This window comes from Pyxicephalus adspersus, chromosome 4, assembly GCF_032062135.1.
Source record: "Pyxicephalus adspersus chromosome 4, UCB_Pads_2.0, whole genome shotgun sequence".
Taxonomy (NCBI): Eukaryota; Metazoa; Chordata; class Amphibia; order Anura; family Pyxicephalidae; genus Pyxicephalus; species Pyxicephalus adspersus.
This window is the reverse complement of record NC_092861.1, coordinates 53460231-53482471: the sequence shown is the minus strand read 5'-3', so window position 1 is coordinate 53482471 and position 22241 is coordinate 53460231. Positions and strand designations below refer to the sequence as shown.

The following is a 22241-nucleotide window of genomic DNA, read 5'->3' as shown; positions in this document are numbered from 1 at the left end:
AGGCGGGTAAGTATGTTTTATTATAGGAACATCGCTTGTCCCTTCTGCAATATAAATCCTGCCTACTTGCAGTTTGTAATTGCAAATTTATAGTTCCACTTGAATGGTATATTAGTAAACAGATTGTGTTTTAGCTTTCAGATATAAATGTTTTATAAAGGCACAGAAAAGACCGGCAGCAGTCTCCTAGCTCCAGACAATCCTTGCTTTGCAGGGACTATTGGGAACCAAATCTCTTTGTTCTTCTTTCTCTCTCCAGTGTCCCTCTTATTGGTGTGATGTACAGATGGCCAGCATTGAATTACCCGGTGTGGTGAACTACAATAAGCCTTACATCCATCCTTTATTATATACACTTGTGGTTTTACCAATTGTCTCTGCATAATGACTTCCTCACTCATAACCTCATCATATGCACAGATACAAGACTTTTCTAGAGCTGCTCCAATCCCTGGGATGGTCTTCCCCATCCTATTCACTTGCTCCTACTTTCTGCTCATTTAAAAGAGAGCTCAAACCCCATTTTTTCTGTTGCTTGTTTTTCAAACTTGCCTACCCATCTTCTGTCTTTTGAAACCGTCACTACTACATATCTCCCCTTGTTGTGTGTTACTTCCCCCACCTCCTAGATTGTAAGCTCTTCAGGGCAGGGTCCTCTCCTCCTCCTGTGTCACTGTCTGTCGTTTGCAACCCTTATTTAATGTACAGCGCTGCGTATTATGTTGGTGCTATATAAATCCTGTTTAATAATAAATCTACATGTCCAGGATGGGGCGGTGGGGTTGCCCTGTACTTTGTGATAATCCTGTCCATGTGAGGAGCTGTATAGGAACACTAGGACTTGTTATCCTGGATTATAAAATCCATGTACAGCCATGGAGCGCTATGAGGACATTCTAGCACTGTGTCACGCTCAGCACATTTCACAGGACAAGCATGCAGCTAGTGAAGTCCCTGCTTCTATAAATCATTTACCAATAAGGAGGCAGCAGGGTCAGTTGTCCCGTATGTACAATGGCTCTTCCTATGTGTATGTGTATGTACTTTATTATAGTGCTAAGGCTACAAAGCTGCCCACACCGAGCACAGCATTATTCCCGGCAGGCAGCAGCACTGAGCCTGGTGTGGGAGCGGGGAGAAGGTGAGGCGGTGCCCGGTGTGACTGAGGAGAAGGTAAGGCGGCGCCCGCTCACCTATACCCCTTTAAGAGACGCTCTGCTCCCAGGCTTGCCTCTCTTGCCAAGGTAGAAGCTGGCGCTGCCGCCCGGCGAGGCTCACTCCTGATTGGCGGAGCCGGCGCAGGCTGTGAGAGGGGGGCGGTCACGTGACACGCTCCAGCAAGCTCCGGGGCGCCATTTTGGAGTAAAGTTTGGGTTTTTCGAGCGCTTGGGAAGAGGAGGAGGAGGTAGAGGAGAAGGAGGCGGTGGGGGCGGGGGAGTTGACAGAAAGAAAGGCGAAAAGAAGAAGTGAAGAATAAAAAACCCCGGAAAGGGAAAAGAATATAACCAGCAACACCGAAGAGTAACTTTTCCCCCTTATCCCTCGGCTGGGACTGTAAATAATCCGGCCAGCCGGGGAGGAGACGGGAACTTATTTCGCCGCCCCCTTCCAACAAGTTTGTGTCACACACTAAAGTGTCCCCCGCTCCACAGGCCAGCCGGAGCCCTCCCCACATTACTTGTACGGGGGACGGAAAGGAGTTGGGAACCTCCCTTCAGGAGTGCGTGGAACATCCCGGGGGAGGAATTGAGCATTGCACGGGACTTTCTCATTAGCTGTGTGCGGGGGGGTGAGGAGTCGGTGTCCTGCCCGGAGGTGGGGCACTTGGGAAGCGAGCAGTCCGGTGTGTGGAGCCTCCAGCTGAGGGGACAACAAGAGCATCCTCCCGGGAGCCTGCTGGGGTGTCGGGGGTGGCACCATGCCTGTCAGGAAGCAAGGTGTGTGTCTGTATTGTCTGTGCAGCAATGACATGACTGGGGGGGGGTAACTTCATCAGCTGTGTGCAGGAATTGTCTGCCATGGCACTGCTGTCCCCAGGACTTCATAAATCAGCTGACTAACTTTACTGATTGCTGCTTTCCATTTCACCCTTAAAGTTTGTGTCCATTTAAATGTATCTATAAGGAGGGCATCACAGCCCCCTGATGGACTTTTATTGCTGTTTAGGAGCAACACTTGGGACAGGGATTCCCTCACTTCCTGTGGTGACAGTAGGACAGGAAGTGATATGAAATCAATGGTGGTAAAAAACAGGTTCTCTGCTTTATCTAGAACTAAGGAAAACATTTTGATGCAGAGTGTAAAAGTTTAATATTCATGATTCTATAGCTGTGTCCCACCAGGGCTCCTGCAGAGGTTGCCAGGGTTCTTTGGGAAATTTCTGCTTCTCAGGTCAGTTCAGGTGACACTAATGGTCAAAATGATCATCTGTAAGGGTGACATTCTTCCCACTGGCCACCAAGCTATATATACTGTGAGCTGTGGAGATAGTAATTATACCTTGTTTCAAGGGGTCCCCCATGTAATAAAAGTTGGGAAAGTCTTCCTTATTGTGATCTCACCACACTTGTGGTTCAATACTTGTTTTTTGTGTATACAAAGTTACTTTTTGAAATGATTGGATTTTTTTTTTCCCCCCCAGCTATCTTATGTTTAATTTTTTACTTTGCATGTGTTTATATCCTTCATCATTTTGTTTTTATTTGCAGTTGTGTGTCTGTAATTTTTGTAATCTTTATAAGGGTTTGATTTACAGAAATTTCACTTTCATTTCTTTCTCTGTGTTATCTGTGTGTAAAGTTTGTGATTCACAATAAGCTCTCTGTAAAACAGCAAAGCTGTGACAATACCAGGTTTAAATTTTTGTATTGCAAAAAGTGAAACAGTTTTGTGCAAGTGAATTCTTGAGCAGAGACGTGGGTGTTTTTCCAAACTTTGCGCAGTTATTTTGTGTTTAACGCTCCTTTTCACACCTGTAGGTGCGGGCGCTTGGAGCTTTTGTCGTGTGTGTGTGTTGCCGTATTTATTTTCTACAGGCCACAACACACATAAGATGCTTTATGGCACACTTATTTAACCGGACTGTTGACATTCGTACACTGTGCATGTATGTGCATTGTAATGTGGTACTCACAATGATGAGCAACAGGCTACATCCAAGTGCTTGGTTTGTGGTGCGTTCACTGTTCATACATGTGTTACAGAAGGCTCAGGTGTGAGTGAAGTGTCAGAATACGGCAACATTTATTATAATTATTATTAATAAACAGGATTTATATAGCGCCAACATTTTATACAGCACTGCACGTTAAATAGGGGTTGCAAATGACAGACAGTGACACAGGAGGAGGAGAGGACCCTGCCCCGAAGAGCTTACAATCTAGGGAGGGAGATGTAAAAAAAAACACTTTGGGAAAAATCAGTAAGCAGTATTTTGTCAACAGGTGGTGGGGTTGGTTACATATGTGGAACTGGCAATTTGCTGCACGGTTTCTTTAAATTGTGAAATAGAAGAAGCTGGTCATCCAATAACTCTCTGCTTTCTATCCTCCTAATTGTGATGAAAGAAGCAGTGAAAGATTTAATAGCTAGTCTGCAAAAACCCCGCTAGGACTCTGTAAATTAGGTTCCTAGGTGTAAATTTGGTTCCTAGGTCTAAACTCTCAGTTGTTTGAAGGAATATACATGGCAATAAAATAAGCAAGTATGCCTCCAGGCTTCTTATTCCATTACCAACAGTGGTATCAATGGGGTAATGTAACACTGATTTAATAAAATAATATTTTGTTTGGGTATTTGGTGATTTTAAACATCACTGATTTTATCTGACCCCTTTTTTTTCTGCTTCTGGTCATTGTCCTACAAATGTTGGTTATAACCCACTAGGCAACCCTTGTTTTAAGGAAGGCATTTGCAGTTTGCTATTTATCTCAGTACAGGTTTTATTTACAGTAGATCCCAGAACTCAGTACACAACTGAAATGCATACATACCGTTCTGTTCGGCTCCACCCAATAACTCTTTTTAAGCTGCTCAAACAAGGCTTAAAAATAGTAATCGTATAGCCAAAACCGTATTTGCTTTGGATAGCGTAGGGAAGTATTTACAACCTCTGCCAAGTTTTTATTGCGGTGTTCTTGCTATACAGAACGTCATGATTTGTCTTGGTAACCATTGTCATCAAGACTAAAAGTCATTGTAGTCATTATATATAAATATATATTGTAGAATTATTATTATAAAATGTGCTTCTGTGTTCACCACTCAGAGTGGAGATGAGGAATCATATCTCCCTTCTGTGCTCCCCTGATGAGGAAAAAACATTTTGTGGGGGTCAGGGGGTGTAGCTGTGCTTCACTTCCAACATCAATAGTATTGATCAGGTGGCTTCGTAACCATTCTAAAGTCTTATACACTAAAGCAACAAGCCATCCCAAAATGTCACAACAAACTTCTCTGTTAGAGCTGTGCGCTTATTTTAAAGCAAAAGTAAAGTTCCACTTAAAAAAACTTTATTTAGGAAAGGCTTTATTGTAGGAAAAGACCGGCAATGTCCTTTCTGCAATAAGCCTTCTTCACGGATTGCTCACTGGAGCTGTCAGAATTTCTGAAGCTCAGCGTTGCTTACTGGGAGTCTTACCGGAGGATCAAGATGGCCGAGATAACAACTAGGATTAGAAGGAAGAAGATGGTGGTGGCCTGCAACAGGACAGGTGAGTATAATGAGGTTTAGTTCTGCTTTAACCCTGTGCTGTTATTAAACATGTGCATGCAGTTTTTTGTTTGTTTTTGGTGTGTTAAGGAGCTCATTCTTGTAATACATGCATTTACACTCCACAGTAGTGTGAATATAGCCAAAAATTTATTTTTTGTTTGGAATAAATTGGGGTTTAACCCCTGCTTGGTCTTAATTGCTGTCTGGGCCCTGTTGGAGATTTTCCATTGCTTTTCCAGGTGACAGCTGGAAGTGAACAATAAAGGGACCGCACAACTGCAAATAAAAGTAGGCAAGAGGAGGCCTAGAAATGAATGTCAGATTTTCTTTGCAGATAGACCTGTTAGCAGATGAAAAAGGGATATATCTAAATAATCCAAAGATTACAGTAAAAGGGGGGTTCCTATCCTGCCCATCTCTATGCAAAGCTATAAAAAAGGCATCAGAGTCCCTTCATTTCTTGTTTGTAATCTTCCCAGGAAGATCAAGAATAAAAAGAAGCAGACGCCTCTAAACCCTTTCTTCTGGGTTTATTTTCTGCAGAAGAGATTGAAGATTGCATATTTCCGCGACACCCCCCCTTTGCTTCCATTACAATCGTTCGTGGATCCGCCAGGACGGTCATTCGCACAATGGACGACGGGCGTTATACACACGCCAGACTCTCGTCCGATATCGTCCGATATTTTAGTTGTGATCCCAGGTCTTTAGAAAGCTTGGTAACCATTGGAGGAAAGTTCAGAATCTTGTATTGGGAGAAATGTTCATTCTTCTACCAGCCATAGACTTGTAATGGCTGGTGGGTTTACAGCAGACCAGAGCTCTTTGGCTGGAAAGAACAGAACAAGCAAAGAATAGATTACAAGCCCACCACTGCTACAGAATTCATATTAATTTTTTTTACATCTGCCTAACATTGTGCTATATTTCTAGTAGCAGTAAAAATATAAATTGTATCTAAAGCAAGTGACTGTTAAGGGATTTCATGTCACTTCCTGTTGTGTCAATAGTATTGTATATTATAGTAATTGAAGAGATCTCAACAAATTTGTCAAAGGTTACACCATTCTTCTACCACTTCTGTGAAAAATAGGAATAAATGGTTAGGGTATAATTTGAAATGTATGTATAAAGCTTTTTGTTTTGGCTAGAGCAGAAATGTGTTAGGTGGTTGGTTTATATTTTCCTGTTTGTGTCTAGTTGAGGTAAGTTCTAAGAGTTCTTAGAAAGTAGAAGAAATTGAGAGGTATTTCCCTGTGTGTTGTTACCCCCTTCAAATGAAACTTTAATCAATAGTCCATTCCATTTGAATCCTTAAATAAAGCTAGAATTGAAGTTTTGCACAATCTCCCATGTTTGTGCTGGATTTCTCCACATTTTCAAAATTTATGGTTAGGTTATTTGGATCCCCTAAAAAATTCCATGGTACGTGTAGAAAAAAAAAATAGGCAGCAAATTCAAAGTACAGAGAAAGCTGATTGGAGCTATATAGATACGTGAGAGAAGAATAAAGCTAAAAAAAAACTTTGGAGTTCACTGGTTAATAGATATCAATATATCAGCTGCAGTTATCCTATGAAGAAGTCTTTCAGCTGCTGATATGGTAATTCATTTTCTGTGGGATCAAGACTTTTTTCTTTTAAAGATGTCTTCTGTAAAACAAGTTGGTAAATTGGTACACAATTTGTAGTGTTTCTACTGCTTAAGAGAACTTTTTTGTTAATTTTTTCCCCCTATATTGGCACAGCAGTTTATATGCCTTATAATGGAACAAAAAAAAAAAAAAAATATTATTTTATTAATTTACATAAAAGGGTTTTATGTAAAGTAAAAATTTTGGTAATAGGTCCACTTTAAGTAGGCATATGTAATTAAAGTGTTTGGGAATTTATTTTTTTTTTGCTATTATAAATCATTTCTCTATGACACTGCAAACTCAACGAATGTGACTCCTCTTTTTCCTGGTTCAATTTAACTGCGTCACTCGCTTTCTCATTGGATATTTAATCAACAGACCTGCATCCAAGAAGCAAGCAGATGACTCAAAAAAAGCTGCAAAACTCTGCATCCTTCTGGCTCTGCAGCATAGCAGACTTGCAAATCTTGAGTCTTTGCGGTTATATAAATCCTTGGGCTGTTAGAATATTTCACATATGTTTTTTTTAAAAGGTTTACTTGCAGCACTTTGTGATTTTTGAGAAAAATAAACTTGTGAATAACTGGTGAAATAATTAATAAAAAAAAAATTTTTTTTTTTTGGTGTAGATACTCAACGTGCGTTAGACCTCTTGGAAGAATATCGCACCAAACTTAATCAAACAGAAGACAAACAACTCAGGAAATCCATTGAGCGGGTCATTGGCATCTTTCAGAGTAACCTCTTTCAAGCTTTAATTGGTAGATATTTTATTTTGTAATATTTCTCTGTTTCCAAATCTTTTCCGCATTGCCTTTCAGTACAGTTTTCAAAAAACATGAAAATGATTGTTGACAGGATTTGCAAATATTTTTTGTGTGGAAGAAGGTAAGACTTGAGGTGGGTTTAAACATTAACATTTCATGCATTTGCTAAATCTACTTCACAATCTTCAAAAACTGTTCAAAAGTTTGCCAATCTTGTAATTTTTTTTGGAAAGCTCACTTTTGAACATATCACAGTCTCCAATATTAGTCAGGAAGTGCCAGGTAAGTATTTTTTTATTTTGCTTTGATATTTTTCACTTGAATTTCTTGGCAATTGCTTATTCCAGTAAATGTATATTTCAAGTGACCCCTTTATTAAATGATTAGGTAAATGAAAATGCAAGCTTTCAGTATTTCCTAAAATCTTTTCTTCAGGCTTTACATGATTTTGAAATGTCTCTGAAAACCCACATCCTACAAGGAGGAGTAGTATGTTTAGATTCTCGCCCAGTGGCATAGAAGAAGCCTGTAACGTTGCATCCAAGCACAACGCATAAAGAAAATTCATGTGTTTGAGAAGTTTTGAAATTGCCTTCACTTGACAGATAAAATCCTTAAGATTCAGTGAAGTAAGGATTGTCCCCTAGACCATATAGCAAAATCTAGCTCCTGCTGGGGTGCACTTTAGCTTTGTAACAAAAACACAGAGAATAAGGAGATTTCTTTCATTGGTGTAAAGGGCAATATTATGGAGGTGTATTAGTGAACGTGTTAGGTTTGTTTTTATTGAAGAATACTCTTGTCCAAATAAATATATGTCACAATATTCTCAAATTTGTTTGGTCCCTCTTTCCTGATGTTTTATTATATTTTTCTTTTCACTGGAAAGATCAACAAAACATGACAAGTGCCTAAATGTTTGCATAGAGGCTTGCATAAGGCTTAGTTTACACGGACTGTTTCCCCAGCGTTTAATCTGAGGCTTTTAAAGCCCTTGTTTGAAATACCCATGCATTACAATAGGTTAATCTACACCAGGACGTTTCCTTGAGGTACATTTATAACATCTATCTTAAACGTTGCTTGCAATGTTTAAAAAATTAAAACGCTGGAAAACCCCCAAAAACACGGGAAAATGCGGCTAAATGCTTCCATTGATTTGATTTGTTCCTTTTTTGGAGCACCTAATATGCAAATTAGTTAAAACTGCGGCATTGGCGTTTTTTTAGCATTTTAAAGGCAAGCTTTAAAACGCTAATAAAAGTGCATAAAAACGCATATAAATGCAATAGGAACGTTTACATGCGTTTTTATAAAATGTCCGTGTAGACCCAGCCTAAAATGGATATACCCTGTGGGAAAAAAAAACACATTGTAGCAATAATAACAGATGAGTAGGGGGTAATAAAATGTGGGGCTTTAAACTTTCCTTCAAACAATTCCTACCAGGGAATGTCAGATTCCCCATTTTATAAATAGACCCCCATGTTATGGCAGCTGTTAAAATATAATTATATAACTAAAATATCATATATGCTTTACCCTGTGGATGTTCTCAAAATTATTTTGTAATATTTTAAAGTGTAATCTATTTTTTGATTCTTACTGATAGTCTTTATCACCCTTAGATACAGGCTTGTAATTCTGCATTTTACCAATGTGTGCTTGATGAGAATGTGAATCAATCTGCCAAAAAGAAGTAGAAATAAATGCAAGAAAAATCTGTTAAAATGTCAATTGTTAGATATTGGTGGGAAGCTATGCAAAATGCCTAGGAGAGGTAATCTCAGTACACTAATATTAAGATTACGCATGTGTGTGTTTTATAATTCTCTGTAGGCACTATTTTAATGAATATATAATGTTTACATGTTTAAATTTGTTAAATATATCAAATAATTTCCATGGGGTGTGCATATTTTTTCACATTGTGTGGCTTACATGCAAACTATTTAATGCATGATATTACAGCCAATTACCCAGCATTTTTAAACTATTAAACAAGTAAAAGTAGAATTCCCCATTTCCATACTTGTACTGAGTTAGTAACTAAACGCAGGGTGAATTTGTTGTACTGGCAACTATTGTATTATTATTATTATTATTATTATTATTGGGGTGTCACTTCTCCAGCTGATTAACAATATGTCTCCTATCTTCAATATAGATATACAAGAATTTTATGAAGTGACCTTACTGGACAATCCTAAATGTACAGATAACTCTAAGCATCCTGATCCAGCTCTGCCGGTGAATACGTGGGATTTCTCTAGCCTTCCCAGCACAACGGTTACATCAGAAACTCTTCCAATCAGCCTTAGTGGAGAGGTAGGGTTTTTTTCTCAATAATAAAATTTATTATTGAATCGCTGTATATGCTATCTACCAATCAAAAAATTGGTCAGTTCAAACTGACTATAAAAAAATGTATTCACAAAGACTGGTTTTGGTTAAAATATTGCATGCTTAAACTACCTGCAAGCATTAAGTTAGGAATAAATAGAAGATGAGAGAACATTTGAATAACCCTTTTGAAAACTGAAATCATTAATTTTAAACCTGTTCTTGAGGGAAAACTTGACTTGCGGATGCAATCTAATGTCTCAAAAGAAGAGTTTGTGCTCCAGTAGTTTGTTCCACCCTAATCCCAGCTGGCAACCCGCGGATCAGGAGCTGCGCGTTGCTGGCCGGCATTAGGCCGGATCTGGCCGAACAAACTACCGGCTAGGCCGTATCTGGCCTAAAAGCCGTAGTTTACCGACCTCTGCCCTAGCCTCTTGGTAATGAGCGATGTTATTTTTCCATGAATGTTAGTCTGTTAATAATGAATAAATCCAAACAAGAAAGATCAGAGGCACAGGACAACATAGACTAACTGTGATTATTAATTTCAGTGCAGTGTAGTTTAGAGTAATCTCTGAACATGCTTGTACACTTATTACAGGTGTATTTATGTTGTCAGTATCTTTTCTCTTGTCTGGTAAATTACTATTTGAAAGCAGATGACTTGATGAATGGTATTGAGTTATAATCTGTCCTCACATCCTAAACAGACCAAGTGAAACATGCAGACACAGTATTGAATAATGGGTCAGATGAGGCAGTGAGAATAAATGCTTCATACTGTGAGTATGTTAGTTTTTAGGAATGTTGCCTGTTCCAGATGAACATCAGTTTTGTAGTGTAGATGAACATGGCTGCTATTGTGCTGACATAGATTTTTATTTGCAATCTGTATTTAGTTGGGTGCTGTACAGAATTTCTAAAAACAGTGTTAATGAAGTACTTTGACATGGCTGATATATTACTGTGAGGACACCTGTGGGACAGTGCCACACTTTGGTATTTACATTTTTTTGTTTTAATTCTGTAGAAATGTAAAGAGCTTCACTCTCTGCAAATGTTTCACTTTTGTTTCATTTCTTATTTCATTAACACTCCTAAGTTAAAATTTACACTTGAAGGCAATAGGTGATGTTACCATATATGTAAAATGTTAATTGGTTTTGTTAACTTTAGCAGTGAATCTGTTATCTTATAACTGTGAATTAAAGAAGTGATACTTAGCAGATTCTGTTATCTAAGCTTTTTGATCAAATGCAGATATTTTAGTCAAATGTAGGTCCTTAAGCTTAAGGTCATGTGAACCTACCAATGAGTTCTGAATGATCTCGGATGTGTCTTGAAATAATGCCTTTGGCACAAGGTCAAAACCTGTGAGCACATTGAATAGACCACTGGACAGGTCAGTATAAGGCAGCTTACTGTACAGGGTGCAGTTGATGTCTTTTATTTTTTTTTATTCCCTTAACAGGGTTGTTTTTAAAGTGTAAGGTCAAACTGATTTTTTTTTTTTCTTTTTAATATGTTAACTTATCATTAATTCCAAAAACAAACCTAAAACTACCCTGTTTGCCCGAAAATAGGACTGTCCTATTTTAATTTTTGCTCCAAAAATTGCACTACTGCCTATTTGCAGAGAATATCCTATTTTTGCATGAGCAACAATCCACATTTATTTTAACAAAAAAAAAATCAACATTTATTGAAATACAGTCATGTCATCTCGTTCAGGAACATCATAATTCTCCCAACCCTAAATCCATCATGAATTGCTTATGATATTCAGGAACAAAAATCAGCTTTTATTCAAATATAGTCATGTCATCACATTCTGGAACATCATCATACCTCTCCAAACCCTGAATTCCATCTTGAATTTAATGTTACTCCATTTTTTTTGAACCATTGGCCCTAATTTGTCATGTCTAACAATAGGGCTTCCCTAAATGAGCACCTCTTGTCTATGTATTTATATAAATATTGTAGCTTATTTTGGGGGTAGCACTTATATTTTGAGCATCCTCGAAAATACAGAAAAATCATGCTAGGGCTTTTTTTGGGGGGGGAACAAGGTAAATACCCACAAATCACTAAATCAAAATTTGCAGATTTTTTTAAATTTATTTTTTATTGCCACACAGTCAGCTGCATAATGTTTCCCAAATACATCATCTTTATATCAAAGCAGTTGGTTTTGCTTAAAATAAATCCAACAATAGCAGCTTACACATTGTGCTAACTTCCTAGCTGTCTTTAGATTGCTGGTATTGGTATTGTTCCAGGTCAATGTGCCAGAGTTTTTTAAAACAGCAAAGCTTTACTGTCTTGCGATACATTTTTGGAGAATGTAAGGATGCTAAAGTACCTGCCCATTTCTTTCAACCTTCTACCCACCTCAAACTGTTTAATGCTTGAGCAACGTTTTGCCAAGATTTTAGGGAGGGAAGTTGTTTTGCTTCTAGCATACCTCCATCCAGCAGTAAAATAGTTTGAGAAAAAAAAAAAACAAATAAGTTGAATGGACTCTGTTGAAGTCTCCAAAACAGCATTGACTAGTGTTCAGATTACTCTGTTCTAATCTTTTGTCCTGTTGCTGTGAAAAAAAAATTGTTCTGATTTGCAAACTATACAAAACCTATTTGCCTTTTTTTTAGTTTGTTACAGTGCCTTGGAAGTGTGCATTTTGTTTAACCACCAACAAAAACTCTTATTTTTAGTAGAAAAAACAGCCCCTATATTCCTTTAGACTTCAGACCCATGGCAGGACCATACAATTCTGTTTTGGTTTGTGGCAAGTTGCCAAAGTTCCAGATTGCTGTTTGGCTGCTGGCACTGCTTTTCTGGTTCTTGAAGAACTGACACTTGCACAATATGCAGTGGTTGGCAGCAGGTGCTACTAAAACTGCTCACAGCTGTCTCCGCCCACTCGCTATGGTTTGCTGCGCTGAGGTGCTATATGTAGCAGTAACTGCACTGGAGCCTCACCGCCAGTTTAAACATAATTTATCAGACTCTTGATCATAAAGAAAGTATCATATTTGAAAAAAATTTCCTATTGGAAATTGGCCAATTCTTTTGAAATGTTTTTCCTGGACTTTGGGAATATTTTAGTAACTTCGAGCTTTGCTTGGCTTGTATGTAGTAGATTGCTGGCTGGGGTCCTCCTGGATGGTGGGAAGTGGAATCATTCCGGGCTGACGGGATGAAGCATGCTGGAGGTATTTAGGATAGTGGCAAATGTGCGGACTGAAACTGGCGGTTTTTGAGCCTGAATTAACTTAAGTAAAACTCCCATACCCTCAAAAACCATTTAACCGGGCACAGCTTTCTGTCAGGTAAGGCTTAGTCTACACAGACGTTTTCCTCAGTGTTTAACCTGAGGCTTTTAAAGCCCATGTTTAAAATCCCCATGCATTACAATGGGCTAATCTACGCCAGGACGTTTCCTTGAGGCACGTTTATGAGCTTTATCCTAAACGCTGCTTGCAACGGTTAAAGCTGGAAAACGCTGGTAAACCCTTTTATTGATTTCAATGGGATGTTTTCACGCTTTTTAAGCACTTAAAATGCAAATGAGTAAAAAACGTGGTGAAAACTCGGCATAGGCGTTTTACAACTTTTTAAAGGCAAAGCGCTAGTAAAAGTACATAAAAATGCAAATAAACGCAATAGGAACATTTACATGTGTTTTTTAAAACGTCCGTGTAGACCCAATCTAAAGTAGAATTCCAGTTTTAAAGAAAGACATCTTGGCCATTTTTTTAATTTTTTTTTTTTGTTTTAGTCTTTATGGTATTTTTGTTTTTTGGCATAATCCTTGTAAAGTGCATAGTATTTCCTTTTCATATAATTACAATAACAGGATTAGCCATGCTTTTATACTTGTGAATCTTTAGATAGAATTTATGGAGATCCAAGCTCCCCTCCTCTGTAGTTACACGTGGAATATTCCATTCATTCTGGCCAAGAAAGTCATTGATTTTCAGACTGCAGAAGCTGAAATGTTCTAATGCTGATCTTTACATATCCTGGAGTAGTTATCTATCTGTGGTTCCACACTAGTAAAAAGGCGTTCACCTTTTTACAGAAGATGCATTATTTATCAGGATGTGTTAGATCACACTTTGTTTTATATGGTGTTTCATCAAATGACTCAGTTATGAGCATCATGTCTTAAAATCTGCAAGAGGAGGAATTAATGAAGTAGCATTTAAACTGCTGTGGAATAAACCCTGGAATATTACTTTCTGTGGGATTTTCAAGCTCTTTAATCATAGATAATGAAAAATAGATGAGCGCCTTAAGAATTGATCATTCACTGCTCCATAAACTGTAAGAGGGCTGCTGGCTTCTGTTTTTTTTTTTCTTTTAATTGTACACCTTAACCTCACTGGAGAACTACTGCTGGATTCGGCTCCTTTTTGTCTTTACACGGTCATGCAGGATTCAACATTTGTGATTTTGGTTTTTAACTACATGACTGTTAATTATTATTTTGTTGATTATGTATGAACCATGGACTGCCTGTGCATTGTAACCACAAAGGTAAGCTGTAAAGTTTTTTGTAACTGATTTTATGTGTGTAGATTTTTTTTTGTTTTGGTAAATATAACAAACTGGGGAGTGGGAAAAAATGTTAATTGTGCAGACAACTGTAACTTAAGTTTGTGCTTTTATGATCCTTTAATTAAAAAAAACAAAAAAAAAAAAAAACTGTGTAGGTTAGAGGGAATAATATATAGTATGCACTATGTGTCAGTTGTATACACTTAACATTTTTTTCTTCCATTATTCGAGTGTTTGACTTTATGCTGGCATTTCATTGTCCTTGCTTTAAATTTATTTCTGCCTTTAAGATCACTAATTTCCTTAGATCTATACTTCTCTTTTCTCTCATAATGTTGGCTCCCTCTTGTGACACTTTAAATTAGCTACAACAAACCAGTATGATCATCGCTATAATAAAGATTGGAGCAATTGTGTAAATGTAATGATTGCAAAAGTTGTGCATAGTTAACATAATTGTATTTTTTTGTCATTGTTGCATTATCAGATGCTGATTTGTCACAAAAGTTAGAATGAATAAATTGCCTAGTAGTCTGGCTAATGGCAGTCATGGCTACTCTTATTTACCTTGTGTGTGTATGTGTGTGTGTGTGTGTGTGTGTGTGTGTGTGTTTTTTTTTTTTTTTAACATAGTAAATGTGTTAAAGCACATATGCTCATGTAGAAACACATGCAATAAAAAGTCCATTTCCTTACACAAATATACATGCACATTAGTGAGTGTGTGTGTGTCTTCAATTTTTTTATTACTGTCTATTCAAGATTGTTCCTCCAAAATGAGGTGAAATTCTCAAAACATCCCCCGCATACTGGATAGAATAGGTGTCTTTAGCCACATTCCCCTGATTAACTCATGTTGCAGTCCTCCAAACCAAAGTTTGCAATTTTTCTAGTGGGCCTAGTCTTTTTTTTGCATCTAGAAATGCCATGATTCTTACTAAGGTTACCCCAGATTTTTTTTTTTTTTTTAAGGTTTTAGGTTTTTGAACAAAAGAATAACAGAGTATAAATATATATACAGCAAATATTTCTGATTTTGGCATGAATATGAATAGAATATGTAAATTGCTGACATACAATGTCCCTCTAAGTGGTTTCCATACTTGTGTATTCGGTCCTCGTAGGAAAAAACAAAACATAACATAGGAAACAAGATGTCCATATACAATATTATGTGTAATATCCACTAAGCTATAGTCCCATTGTTGAAAATATGATCTGTTTGAACATAAGGAGTACCGTCCACCAGTGGAACACGTACCAAAAAAAGAGAAAAGGTGAAAGAAAGAAGACATAGAAGTAAAGAAAAAACACAGTAAAGAAGGGAGAGGGCTAGTGGGGGGGTGAAGGGAGTGTTAATAGATTAATCTAACCAGGCTTGTGGATTTTGTGAACATAGGTCTCCGACATCATTCTCAACCACGTCTAGCTCCCTAAGAGTAAGTTGAAATCTCCTATCCAAGTGTGCCTGATGGGAGTAATAGGTTCCAAGGAGCCCAAATCTCCTCAAATCTATCCAAGTAGTGGTTATACAGCTCAAAAAAGCATGGTGGGAGAGTAGATTTCCAATGTACCGTTATAAGACATCTAGCTGCCATGAGAATAGGTTAGTATGTGTGCATTCAACAGATGTGTTACTAGATCCAACCTAACCGTAGTTTTTGCTATGCAGGAAAGGAGATTATTTACTTTTACCCAATACTCTGTGATTCCCAGGTATGTCCATTGAATGTGAAAAAGTGTTCCCACCTGAGTACCAGATCTCCAGGATATTTAGCTTATCTTGTGTGTAGGACCAATGCATAAGTACTTTATTGAAGGTACACACAGAGCTTTTGTGAGCTCTATGCCATATTACTTGCCGAAGTTCAAGGGGGTAGCTCTACCTATGATAGATTCCCACATATGCGTGGTCAGCAAAAGGCATTGCTGGATCTGTGATCAATATTTGGTAAATTTTGGAATTAGTCCCCTACAGGTGGGGCCACCAGCACACACTCGCTCAAATTTTGTAGGGGATGAAAATATAAAGTTTCTTGTCACTTTCTGAGCAAAGTTTCAGGTTTGAAGATGGCTAAAAATAGGAGGAAGGAAGTTCAAATTTACTTTGTAAATCTGGGAACAAGTATTTCTCTCTTTAAAGTGTCCAAATGCGTTCTGTGATTTACATAATCGCTAGCAAGTTAGAATCGGCCATGTGCAGAGGAGAGCTGTGCATGAGCCATCCAAAGCTTCCTAATCTCCGTCCTTCGAATATAGGCTGTAAGGGGTAGTCCATGAGGTTAGTTGAAGAAGAGATGAGAGGCCAAGAAAAACTTAAGGAGGTTCGGAGCACCCAAAGTCAGCCCTGCATCTCAAGGAGCACATCACAGATCTAGGGAGGCAATGTTACCCCGGATTCAGTTCTGCTCTAACTATTATGCATGAGCAGAATGTAATAAACTCTCAGCTGGTATAGTCTTGAGTTTAATTATTAGTATTTTTGCTCCCATCTACTTGCTTTATGGTAGAAGTTACCACTTTCATGCTTGGGTAAAAAAATGCCCTCCTCATGTGTTCTTGGTTTATCAGTACATGCCCAGGTGCCTATGGTGGGATTCGGGGGGCATCTGTTTATTTCCCCTGAAGGAATTCCCTATAAAGGATTATAATAAGCTCCACATTCGGGCCCTTGTTATCACAAGTGAGAGAAGAGCAAAAAAAAAAAAAAAAAAAGAAACAAACGAAAAAACTCACCCAAACTTTGGTATGATCTTAGATGAAGGCAGTAGTGCATGTGTTCAAAAACGATTGAGCCACACATACTGCTGTGCATGATGGAGCGATGGCATTTATGTTGGGGTCATCATTCATGGTTCACTCCTAAATGAATGAGCTGTAAAAGCCTTTAAAACATTTTGTTCACAATTTGGAGTATCATGGTTTCTTGCCTCTTCAGAAGCACATGCAATTTTACTAACATTTAGAGTCTGTATTATACTGATACTTTAGATTTGATAAGCCATGGCACAAATACTTTAGTAGTTTAACCCTTTTGTTGCCTGCAAATGTTTGCAGACCTTGTAAATTTTAGGCTTGTAGATCCGCTTGAAGTATTCTTTAAGCTCCACTTTAGAGCAGGACTTTTCAGGAAACCCAGCAATCCCACCTTACCCTGTGCTTGCTGGAAATGAATGAACTCCTGTTTGTGATACAGTGTAGGGTAAAAATAAAGTAGGAGCCAGGTAATGTAGAGTCTGGGTCTGTACGGCACCACAAGTGGCCAATGAGGATTATCATGAATTCTTAAACCAGCTGTAGAATGGGCAGCAAAAACATGCAGATAGGTTGATTGGCTTCCTCCAAATTGACCTTTGACTGTATTAATGACATATGACTATGTGGTAGGGACATTAGATTATGAGCCCCTTTGAGGGACAGCTAGTGATATGCACCTTTTGGGATGCCTATGTGATAGGGTTTTTGGACCTGCCATCATTGCAGGTCACCTACAAAAAGTAAGCTTGTACCTAATCTGCTGCACATGCTTGCCAATTATGCTAAAAGCTCACACGCACCAGTGAGCATTAAGTTCCTATTAAGTTTTGAGTCGATGTCCCTTCTGCAATAAAACAAACCTACCTGCTTTTGTACAATCTTCTCTGTACTGTACACTGAACTGTGCATGTGCTGCCCAGTTTACAATCCTGACATAGCTGTGTTGCCAGGAATGACTAAACTCCTGTGTGCACTTCAATCTAGCCTGCACCATCAGGATGTCTGAAGATGCCAGCACTGGAACAAAGGAGAGGTGTGTTTACCCTAATGATTTTAAACAGGCAGATGAGTTTATTTATTGCAGAAGTAAAGGTTACTTCTACAAGTTAACCTGCCTTCTCACTAATTTTTTAAAAGTATGAAATTGATGTGGAAATGAAATAACAGTTTCCCCTTCTCCCATTTGTGTACATTTTATACAAAATGGTTTGCTGCCCTCTACTGGACAATGATAATTCTGCATAGTTTTCCTTTAACATAATTCATTATTTTCTACAATATTACCAGATAGTTATAGTTGGATATGTAAGTGGCAGTATGATTGCACTGTGCCAGTATTAGGTCAATTGGTTAAGCTGCCATTTGTATTGGGATGGAGCAAACCTATCTATATATATCTATATAAAGAACCACAACATCACAAAACATTGGATTCACTGCATCTTTTCATTGCATGGAAAGCTTTTGACATTCACTGTTTTCCCAGATTTTTTTTTTTTTAATCCTTACTATATCAATTTATTAGTCACCTCTATAGGGGATCAAGTGAAAAAAAAACTTTCATCATATAATGTGTGTTTTGTACATAGTTAAGTTGTTTGGAGTGTATCTTTTTTTTTTTTTTTGATGAAAATGTGTTTAATAAATAGTAATATCGCAGCAACCAAAGGTTTTTTTTAAAAAAACGTAATGTCTACATTCTGATCTATGTTCCTGTCATAAGACCGCTGTTAGCTTCCTCACAGACATTGACTTTTTTTCTCGGTCCCATATCTTTTGTTGTGATTGGCTAGCCCTTAATGACAAAAATTCTAGGTGTGTTGCTTACGTGCAACTTGTTGTAATAGGCAGGTAAAAAGCTTTTATTGCAGAAGATTGGATGTTTCTTCAGGAATACGACCTGCTTCTTGCAACATATAAAGTTCTGATTTAAGTTTTCATATAGGAAGCAGTAAAAGCACTTCTTGTATTTATTTATTTAACCAATGACGCAGCCAATCCAGCGTCAAAAATCATTGCATTATGAGGGGAAAACAGATTAGATCAGCAGGACTTAAAAAAAAAAAAAATAGGAAAGCGTATTCTTGTACTCCTATAATCAAGTGGAAAATTGTCAAAGTGCTGCTTGAAAAGAGCAAATTTTATATCTGCCTTTGCATCAAAGAGGGGATTAGAAAGTATCCCTACCCCGTACAATAATGGGCAATGGAAGGGGTGGGGGGTTGTCCACGTGGGTCTGTGCTCCTCCATGGTGTTTGGGAGGCTGGACCGGAGTCTCTATAAACCTGCATCAGGGTATGAGGAGGGTGAAGATTCAACCTTGAAGCTGGCGGGTCCAATGCCATAAATTGTGTTTTCAGGCCCTGGTGAAGAGAACCACACTGCTGCAGAGGCTACTATAGGGTAACGTGTTATTGTGGGATGTAATTGGAAGCAGTGCTACTTTTATAATAACCCTATTCTAAATCGGCATTGTCATCTCCTTAGCGGGTTTTGAATACAGGTTGACAATCGAAAATCCAGCCATCAATAATCCGGATCCTTCAGTTTCCCGGCATGAATATTGGATCGCATTTTCAATACAGGGACTCCAGTACACTGTCTGGCCACCAATGTTTTTTTATGGCACTGTTTTGCAGAAACAGCTGTTAGGTCTTACTTGCTACACTAAATACAAGTTGAGACATCCCTTGGGATGTCCCTGCTGCCTACTCCCTGGAACTGAGCCAGATATCTGTGGCGCTGCCAGAGGAAGGCTGGCCTGTGTGTGGAGGTAAGAATTAAAAAAGCAGTAACCCCGAGTCACATTTGGGGGTAGGTAAACCTATGGAAAACAATAGTAAATTGTGACTTACCTGACCTGCCGGCATCTTTCGCGTCTTCTCTCTTCCTCTGGCGAGCGTTCTGTACACTCGATGAATCACCGGGGAGTGCGGATGTTCCGTTTGGGGCGGGAAATTCAAATCTATTTGTATTGCATTCAATACTAAATAACCATTGAATACAATACAGTGGATTTATAAAAGCAGTACATTCTTTCATGAACATTTGTTTTACAGTATAACATAATAGTATGAGTTTATTTATTTATTTTTATTTTGACATAATTTTGTGTTTAAACTTTATTATACTCCTACTATTCTACTGTAAAATAAATTTTCATGAAAAACGTACCACTTTTAGACATAAAACTGGACATAAATGAACTGCCCAGGAGGTTATGGAATTGGGATATGTAAAGGGGAGAATGGGATAATGGGCTGATAAGATCCACAGGAAGGGGGCCTGCCAGTGTCTCAGGGATGATGCACAACTGTTAACGTTCCTTGTTTTTTTGTGTCAATCAATTTTATTAAGTTTTCAAAAGTTCCTTGTTTTTTTATGTACTTATACCATGTATGTTTATAAGCAAAAATGTATAGTTTTAGGGTGTTTCTTTTTGTCACTTTGCTTCTAGCTTCACAGAGCCCCTGGATAATATGTTGGTGCTAAATAAATACACGTTGATAATAGCTAGTCTGACATTTAAAGAATGAACTCTTTAAGGAGTAGTTGTTATAAATTGAAGGCTTTGGGAACCCACCTTTGGGAAACTTTGAATTGGTATTACCTTTTTGTAGTTGCAATATAGCAGCGCTCGGAGTAGGTGCATAAACATGTGCTGATAGGTGGAGGAAGCGGTGACAGGTGCATAGTGAGGGCCAGGTGCATGACTGCTTTGGCTCAGAAAACTTAATGATTGTTAAGTTAGAGGCTCATATGAGAAGGTCACCTGCATAGAGTCCTAATTAGCATTTTAAAGTCTAACATGAATATCAAAATGGAACGGTGTTGTCACCTTATGTCAGGACGACTATTACCACTGAACACCTCTTCATATCTCCATTCTTTAGGGATTTGTTCTGTCATAGTAATATATTCAATTGTATGTCCTAAAGTTTCAAAGGTAGTAAATAAGAGAAGTTCATTGTTAGGGTTTTACAGAGATCTAAAAGTTTTACTATAACACACTGTAAATTTGATTTATTTTTTCCCCCTTGCGTGTTATTGGTTGTTCCACATTAGTAATTCATATTTGCTTTTTAGGACATTGAGAAAATTGCTAGTTTTATGTAACATCACTTTAATATTCAATTTCTGGTTTCATCGGAATGTCCTTTATCAAGCTTGTTGCCCCTCCTTCAGAGCAGCTAGTAGCCGCTGGATGTCCCTCCTGCTTCACTTATTTTTTTCTCAGAAATGTTAAAACAGCATCAAGTGCAGCAATAGGCAGTATCATCATTTTTGTTTGTTTGTTCTCCTTAAGCAGTTCAAGTTCATCTTGCTTGGATAAACAGGAGAAAATTATTTTTAGGTTTTAGAGTTTTTTTTATATAAATGTCCAAACAATTTAGGAAACCCTTGCAAAGCCCTTGTCCAGGAACCCTGATAACAGATATGTTAAAATGTCCTGGCTCCGAAAAGATCTCTGCCACTCTCAGAAATCTGGATTGCTTTGTTCCAATGCTTTGTCACTGTAAGGTGGCATGTAATAGTAACACTATCTCTTTAATTTTTGGATGTAAGGTAGGTATACTTTTATGTCTTTGATGAGTACCTTTTGTGCAGATTGTATTAATGTAAATATTGTGTAATTGTATTTACACAAACAGTACATAAACTAGTTTGTCGTTACATAAACAGTTGGTGGTTTTAAATATATTTGCCTTCTGTTATGGATTTTGTTTAAGATTTTGTTGTTTGTTGTAAACCTAGAGCTATAAGCAAATTATATTTTCTTTATTCAGTCGTAACATTTTTAAATGAAGATGTGCATTTATAGCTCAGTATGTTTGTATGCTTGTACATTTATTTTGCCTTGGGAGCTTGTCATTGTGTGTTTTTTTTGATGCGGGGACCTGCATGCTTTCCATGCAGAGAGGTTTCTAGAACAGATTGGTGTTAGTATACAAGGATAATGTTGACTTTCTTGGTTTTGATTAGGATTTAGGGATTTTAGGGATGAGACATTGAGAAAAAGGTTAAGTGTAAATTTGCCATGTTCAAAAAATAGATAGAAGAGAGATTACTCTGTATAAAACAAAACTGGTAATGCTCTGCTATCTAAAGAATCCTTTTCACCTGACACCAGTTAAATTCTTGGGCCCCAGCTGAGTGGTTTGGTTTTGCTGACTTCTATTTCATTGCAGTACACAGTAGTGGTGTAGGAGCCATGTGAGGAACTAAAGCTTTTTTTACACAATCACTTCATTTCAGGGTTTCAAAAGTAATTGGACAAAATAAGAAGCTGAAAAATGTTCATTTCTAATACTTGGTTGAAAACCCTTTCCTGGCAATGACAGCCTGTAGTCTTGAGCCCATGGACATCACCAGATGCTGGGTTTCCTCCTTTTTAATGCTCTGACAGGCCTTTACTGCAGCGGCTTTCAGTTGCTGTTTGTTTGTGGGCCTTTCTGTC

The 22241-nt window shown here is 37.9% G+C and overlaps 1 protein-coding gene across 1 annotated transcript in view; it reads left to right on the top strand.

The window, feature by feature from the left end:
* Positions 1–1394: 1394 nt before the first annotated feature.
* DLG1 (discs large MAGUK scaffold protein 1) overlaps positions 1395–22241 on the top strand; it is an 82579-nt gene continuing 61732 nt past the window's right edge. Inside the window, exons 1-3 of the mRNA XM_072410150.1 lie at positions 1395–1937; positions 6980–7111; positions 9285–9445. Of these exons, the coding sequence (XP_072266251.1) occupies positions 1919–1937; positions 6980–7111; positions 9285–9445 (312 nt within the window). The 5' untranslated portion in view covers positions 1395–1918. The remainder of the gene's footprint in view (positions 1938–6979; positions 7112–9284; positions 9446–22241) is intronic.